The sequence below is a fragment of the Bos indicus genome, chromosome 7, assembly GCF_029378745.1.
Source record: "Bos indicus isolate NIAB-ARS_2022 breed Sahiwal x Tharparkar chromosome 7, NIAB-ARS_B.indTharparkar_mat_pri_1.0, whole genome shotgun sequence".
In the NCBI taxonomy this organism is placed as follows: Eukaryota; Metazoa; Chordata; class Mammalia; order Artiodactyla; family Bovidae; genus Bos; species Bos indicus.
Window position 1 is genome coordinate 40,689,874 of NC_091766.1, and position 7,778 is coordinate 40,697,651.

Genomic DNA, 7,778 nt, shown 5'->3' on the forward strand with positions numbered 1-7,778 from the left:
GAAATAAAAATATCCAGAAGTAGGCTATTTTTATTTATTTATTTTATACTGGGAAAGTCTGATAACTATTTCCTTAAGAAATTATAAGGTCCCAAAACAATATTCAAGGAAGAAAGGAAACTCTCACAGTTGGGAAGTAAGTGTATCCTGTCTCCCTGGATGATCCTCAGAATTAGTCAGTTCCTTGACTAATTGTCTGTTGGGGACACAGGTTTTCCCCAGAAGACTTTTAACTGTAAACAAGTCATGGCCTTTTGGTGATATTGCCAACTTCCCCTTTTTAGGATTTCCTTCTGTCATAATTCTCATTACCACTAAAAGTTTCCTTACAGTTGGCTTCTGTCGGAAATATGACTCTTTGATAGACACGATTTTGAAGCCTGTCATCTTGTGGTCAGGCTCTGGTTAGACATGTAAACACACAACTAAGAACATGCTGTGTAATGAGCCTCCTGAGGATGTGAAAATTTCAAACAGAACAAAACAGCCATAATTGTAAGTAAGGATTGTCTGTTCAGTCTTAATTGAATATACTTGGATCTTGAAGGGGTTTATAAAAGTTCCTGAGGTAAGCAAGTCTTTGGTTTCTATTATTGCTGGATTTGATCTATCAGTTAAATAACAATGGTTTCTGATGAGACAGATAAGCTATCTGCACCCAGGTTTGCCTATCAAATAAGGGAATAGAGTAATTTATGCTATTCTTCATAGGTATAAACCATTGTCATTGACTTGTTTAGATGGCTAATATTTTTTGAGTTAATTGTGCTTTTACAGGAACACTATAGATGATTACGATGATAGACAACAGATAAATAGATACAGACACACTCAATTCCACATCAATACAACTCCATAGCTCAACTAGAGCACTTCAAGGTGATTCAGCTTTCTGTAAAAATTTACTCATGTGAATAATCATAAGGAAACTTTCATTAAATAGGGCACCACTACAAGCTTTTCAACTCTGGAGCTCTCTGCCATTTTCAAAAAATGGCTCTAGTGGTGAAGAATCTGCCTGCCAATGCAGGAGATCTCAGAATCACAAATTTGATCCCTGGTTTGGGGAGATCCCCTGGAGGAGGAAATAGCAACCCACTCCAGTATTCCTGCCTGGAGAATTCCATAGACAGAGAAGCCTGGCAGGCTACAGTCCATGGGGTCACAAAGAATCAGAGATGACTGAATGACTAAGCACACATAAACACACAATTTAACCAGAACAAGGGAGGGTTGGCTTTATTGATTGGATTTCATCAATAAGAAATGTAATATTTTCTAGAGATCTATTCTTTCTTAATTCTAATGACATTATGGTCTCATTTTTTTTTTTTTTTTGGTTTTGTTTTTCCTTATAGGACGTAATTTATTTTACTGAAACTTGAAGGTCAGCAAGAATACAAATCTTCATGGGTAGAGGGCACTTGATTACACCTTAGACCAGGAACTTTACTCAGGAGAGCACTTCCAATCTGTTTTTTAAACACACGAACTGAGAAATCTACAATCACTGAAACTGAATTTTCACCAATAGTGCTATGCTGTCAGTCAGTCATGTCTGACTCTTTGCAACCCTGTGGACTGTAGCCCATCAGGCTCCTTTGTTCATGGGAATTCTCCAGGCAAGAATACCAGAGTGGGTTGCCATGCCCTCTTCCAAGGCATCTTCCAAATCCAGGGATTGAACCCAGTTCTCTCACACTGCAGGCAGATTCTTTACTGTCTGAGCCACCAGGGAAGCCCAATAGAGTAGCCATGAAGGAACACAGGATATGGAAAATATGCTAGATCAGAAAAACCTGTGTCTTACGCTGAATTTCTCCAAATGGAGACAGGACAGAATTATGATTTTTTAGGCTGTCCCAAAGCTTTCTACAAGCAGGCAATTGAGGTAATGAACAAAGGCTGAGTGGCACAATAGCACAGGTAACAGAGGAGTTGATCCTGGCTATGTAATATTCCATTATGTATATGTACCACATCTTCTTTATCCATCCCTCTGTTGGTAGGTGTTCTTCTTCAACCCTGACTTTAGGCAGTTACAAAAACTTTGCCTAGCAGGCTTCATGGGAAAACCTGCCACCTCCACATGAGACTTGCTGCATAGCCAATGCACTGCAATCTCTGAAAGGTTGCAGTCAGACTCAAGCTCCCGTGGCTAGTCATGTCCTTAGACACATTGGTATTTATGTCTTGGGCATCTTCATTGCTAGGTGTGTTTGTCTGAAGCTTTGGAAAGAGGCTTTCCTCATGTGGCCTCCCTTGTGGCTCAGTGGTAAAGAGTCTGCCTACCAATGCAGGAGGCACAGGAGATGCTGATTCTATCCCTAGGTTGGGAAGTTCCCCTGGAGAAGGAAATGGCAATCCATCCCAGTATTCTTGCCTGGAAAATCCCATAGACACAGGAGCCTGATGGACTATGGTCTGTAGGGTCACAAAGAGTCAGACAGGACTGAGCGATTGAGTACTTCTTCAGGTACTTCTGCCAAAGCCTCCTGGTAGGGGAAGAAAGGGAAAACTTTAAGACTTCTTCCACTCTGATTCAGTGCTCTATTTTTCCATACCTTGTCCTTTTCTTCTCTCTCTTCCCTTGGTTTTAGGATCATGAAATTGCAGGAGCTACTTTTTTTAGGGCACCCTCAACAGTGATGCCATTCCATAAAGGGACAAGAAACATGGAGTAGGTGCTTTCTCCAGCTTTAGACTCATGATATCACTGTAAGTGGTTAAGGGCTTCCCTGTCACTTTGTTTTGGCTCATTGTTTTTTTTTTTTTAATTTCCTATATATGCAGTTCAACTCTCCCTCTCAGCTCAGCTTATCTGATCATAACTTATTTTTCTTATATTTTTTGTACAGATTTTTTTTTTTAAGAATCAGACTGTGGGAAACAAGACACCCGAAAATGCATTCATTTCTTCATCAAGCTGTTATTGAATTATTATGCCTCAGACATCATAAAAATTACATTAAATATCAGTAAAGCATGACCCTTCAGTTTAAGAAGTAGCTTATGATTGGGTAGGACTAAAATTAGGTCAGTAGAATTGAAAGGTTGTTGTTGAATCACACGAAGACACCGGGATGCTTGGCCCCCAGAGGAGGAGAATTCAATCTGGGGCCAGAGATGAGGCTTGATCGCTCAGAGCTTTTGTGTAATAAAGTTTTATTAAAGTATAAAGGAGATAGAGAAAGCTTCTGACATAGGCATCAGAAGGGGGCACAAAGAGTACCCACTTGCTAGTGTTAGCAATGAAGTTATATACTCTCCAATGAATCCAAAGAATGTCTGGAGGTTGTAAAGACCTCACCAGACCTACTCCCACAATTTACATTTTAAGATAACAGAAGGTTTAATCCAGAGACTGTCCTTAATCCAGAGACTGTCCTCAGGCAGGATATATTATTGTTAAATAATTCTAAGGAATGTAGAGAAGGAAAAAAAGTTTGTCCTTTCTTCCTCCTTGAGAATTCCAGACCCCTCTCTCCTTGGGGACCCCTAGACTCCTTATCAATCTGCCTAGGAAATGACTCTCTCAGAGTCTTATAGTTTCTACTAATATGATAGAAATACATTTAGAGTATAGCAGTGACACAAAATAAATCTTGTCAGCATGGAGAGTGGAGGTAAGTCAGAGTCAAGGGGGAGTTTGTATGTTAGACATCAGTGCTGAATTTTGAAAACTGTGTAGATGCTTTTCAGGTGATGGATGTTGGAGAGAATATTCTGGTAGAGGAATAAGAAAAGATATAGTTAACTGAAGACAGGAGATTGCAAATTGCTCAGCATGGCAGAGTAATGAGTCAGCTTGTGGGGGCAGAGGCAGAGGCTAGGTAGGGCATGGACCAGCAGAAGGAGGACCTTGAGTGCTTTGTGTGTGGTATCCATCCCTCTGGTTGGTGGTTCATGCTTAGTTTGAATGAGAATTAAAGGCAAAGATCATGACACCCAGCTACACCTCATTTATCGATTCTTGTATCTGCTTATCACTTTTTTTTTTTTTTACCCAATCAATTCTACACAGTTAGATAAGATATTTTAAAACAGTCTTATTCAAAACCATCAACATTTCTAGTCTCTTCATCTGGATTTCAAAGTCTTTCACAATCTCAACTATAGAATACAATTTTTATTATTTCTCCTTTCATCCATATGCAATAGCTTAATTGTTACTTTAAGAAAATACAAGGAGAACCCCCCATTTTAAGATCTCTTGCACAATTTGGCCCTGCTTCCAACTTCTTTCTTGCTTTTTATGTTTTTCTTAAAAATAGCTTGTTTCCGCCTTCTTCTTGTATTAATATCTATATTTTCCATATTGTATTCTTTTGTCATGTTTAGCATAACAATTTTCAATTATAGAGACAAACAGACATTAGAAACTTCTATAAAAGTCATCATGAGCTGATATTGAAAAATATTTCTTCTACCTCTTTTGGACTAAAGAAAAACACACCTGGCTCACACCTGGCTTGGTGTATATAAATAAACACACTAGAAAAAATCACCTCATTTTAAGAGTCCTAAAATTTCACAATCAGTCAAGAAGAAAAACTTTGACCAAAGGCATGGTAGAGGAGAATGGAATGAAACATGTTTTGAAATGGGAGTCTTGGTAAGTTGGGCAAAAATCTATCAGAACGGGAAATATAGTCTGCCATTTTATACTTCTTCAGTTTTCTCATTCTGAAAACAAACTATCATTGAATCATCTTATAATCCTTCTCTTATCCCCCTTTCCATAACAAAATCACTATTCAATTAATTTTGACATTTTCATTCAATTAATTTTCCTCCAACTAATTTTTATTAAACTGCTGTCATTTCCAAGAGTTTTCAGTCCATTTGCATTACAAGGCCACTAGTTTATATGATAACTATCAAAATGTTCCTCACTGAACTCCCTGACAATAATTTTTCCACATCCATCTATAAATCATTACCAGGCCAATATTTCCAAAACAGAAATAGATAATATCATTCTCCTGTGTGCTCATAAGCCTCCAAAGACATTTCATTGTTTGAACAATGAAGTTAATAACTACCTTGCTCAGAAATTTCTACAATTTGGCTTCAAATACTTTTTTTATAGGCAAAACTTTAACACACTTTTTTGCTTCTTATAAAGGCAACTGAATTATCCACACAGTTATATCAGTGTTTACCAAGTGATCTTGAAATTTCTTCACCTTTCACATAAGCTCTTTTCATTTTTTCTTGTAATCTGTTTTATGGTTTTATCATGTTGAATGTTTAGGAGTTTTTCAAACAAACTACATTTATAGAACTAATATATTTAGCTCTTCATTAATAATGTATATTATCTTGAGTATGATATTTTCTGCATTGAATATTAGGAAATTTTAGCCAGCTTATTTATATAATGTTACTTCAAAATATAACTAAAAATAATTTTTATTTTTGGCACTTCAATCATTGAATGAACATATATAATTTGATTTATATTATATAACTTGGCTCCTCAAACATACCCTTTTCATTCCCTCCTAGTTATTTCCAATGTTTTCCCACATGCAAAATTGATCTTATATCCCTTCCCATCCTAGTATTACCTATCACATATTATTTTAGTTAGTTTTATACATAAAGACTTTCCTAAACTTCATATTTCAAAATGATATTTTTTCAACTATTATTTTGCAAAATCTATTTGAAAATTACTTACTTAGATCATACTTTTAAATTTATTTTAAAATTTGAATTATCACTTAACTATTCAATTTTGCTTTGTCTGTCTAGATATACAATTAAACGCATGACTATCTTCCTTTCCTCTGTTTAGGCAGTGACTAGAGATGAGAGTTTAAGAGTGCATGTATGTAGGGGGAAGATGCAAAGAAATTTCCCATTTCCATTTGTGCCTATGATAAAACCTGAATATCATATTTTGCATGCAAATTTTGTCAACAGTTAAAAACCATGATATGCTGTTCACTTTATTTTGAGAGACACTTGATTTCAGAAGTAAGTAGATCATTTCACATTTCTTGATATGCACACAAATATCCACCTTGAGTGACTTTAATAATCAGTTTCCAGATAACCCCAACACTGAAAGCATTTACGATTTTTAAAGAAGAGTCATTGGACTGGAATGAAGTAACATGGATTAATGTTCTAAGTCAGTAACACATTGCTCATTTGCTTCAGTCGTGTCTGACTCTTTGTGACACCATAGACCATAGCTTGCCAAGCTTCTCTGTCCATAAGATTTTCCTGACAAGAACACTGGAGTGGGTTGCCATTTCCTTCTCCATGGGATCTTCCCAACCCAGGGATCCAATCCAAGTCTCCTGCACTGTAGATGGATTCTTTACCACTGAGCCACTAGGGAAGCCCAGTAACACATTGGGGATGAAAAATCAACAGGTTGGACAAGTCAGTCTTCTTGACCCCTCAGCTCATACATTCTGTGATTCTGGGATGAGCTGTTTCAAATGTTCTCTTTTAGCAGGTGCAGTTCCCTCTAGAGGATGGAAAAAGCCAACGAGAGTTCTCTGATTGGTTTTGTCCTTCTAGGATTTTCAGACCACCCTCGCCTAGAGGCCGTGCTCTTTGTATTTGTCCTTTTGTTCTACCTCCTGACCCTTGTGGGAAATATCACCATTATCATCATCTCATACCTGGATCCTCGTCTTCATACCCCTATGTACTTCTTCCTCGGCAACCTCTCCTTTCTGGACATCTGCTTCACTACTAGCCTTGCACCTCAGACCCTAGTTAACCTGCGAGGACCAGAGAAAACCATCACTTATGGTGGTTGTGTGGTACAGCTCTATATTTCTCTAGCACTGGGCTCAACCGAGTGTATCCTCCTGGTTGTGATGGCCTTGGATCGCTATGTTGCTGTTTGCAAACCTCTTCACTATGTGGTCATCATGAACCCACGGCTATGCCAGCAGCTGGCATTTATCTCCTGGCTCAGTGGTTTGGCCAATTCCTTGATTCATGCAACCTTTACTTTGCAGTTGCCCTTTTGTGGCAACCACAGGCTGGATCATTTTATTTGTGAAGTACCAGCTCTCCTTAAGTTGGCTTGTGTGGATACCACCATCAATGAGTTGGTCCTTTTTGTTGTTAGTATCCTGTTTCTCCTAATCCCCCCAGCACTCATCCTTATCTCCTATGGCTTCATAACTCAAGCAGTGCTGAGGCTCAAGTCAGTGGAGGCAAGGCGCAAAGCCTTCAGCACCTGCTCCTCCCACTTTACGGTGGTGATCATTTTCTATGGCACCATAATTTACATGTACCTGCAACCAAGCAACAGTTATGCTCAGGACCAAGGCAAGTTCATCTCACTTTTCTATACCATGGTGACCCCCACCTTAAATCCTATTATTTACACATTAAGAAACAAGGATGTGAAAGATGCACTGAAGAAGCTTCTCACAGGAAAACTGTGCTTTCTACAGACATGATGTGCAAGGAAGTGATCATAAGTCATGTAGTTACTCAGTTTCTACTTAGCCAAAACACTGTTCTCAATTTTACACAAATTAAATTATTGTTCACTTGTTTTATCTACATAAGGAATATTCTCTTCTTTTATGTGTAAATAACAAAATGTATATATCTTTATTTGTTGAGAGCTTGAACCATGGGAAACAGAATTGTGCATGGGTATACATTGTGACCTCACCACAAAGTCTGTATTTTACTTCTGACACTTATTCCCAAGGATTCAAACAACAAAAAAAAAGTAAACCATTAAGTATTTAGCAATTGTTCATTGAAAGTTAAGAAATTTTGATTGACTT

At 37.8% G+C, this 7,778-nt stretch overlaps 1 protein-coding gene across 1 annotated transcript; it reads left to right on the forward strand.

The window, feature by feature from the left end:
• Positions 1–6,494: 6,494 nt before the first annotated feature.
• LOC109561231 (olfactory receptor 2G3) lies at positions 6,495–7,439 on the forward strand. Its single transcript, XM_019963616.2, has one exon. The coding sequence runs from the start codon at positions 6,495–6,497 to the stop codon at positions 7,437–7,439; it is 945 nt and encodes a 314-aa protein (XP_019819175.2).
• Positions 7,440–7,778: the final 339 nt, after the last annotated feature.

Bases quoted from the DNA above. Each gene is read 5' to 3' on its own strand.
- LOC109561231 (XM_019963616.2), top strand. From the start codon at position 6,495: ATGGAAAAAGCCAACGAGAGTTCTCTGATTGGTTTTGTCCTTCTAGGA.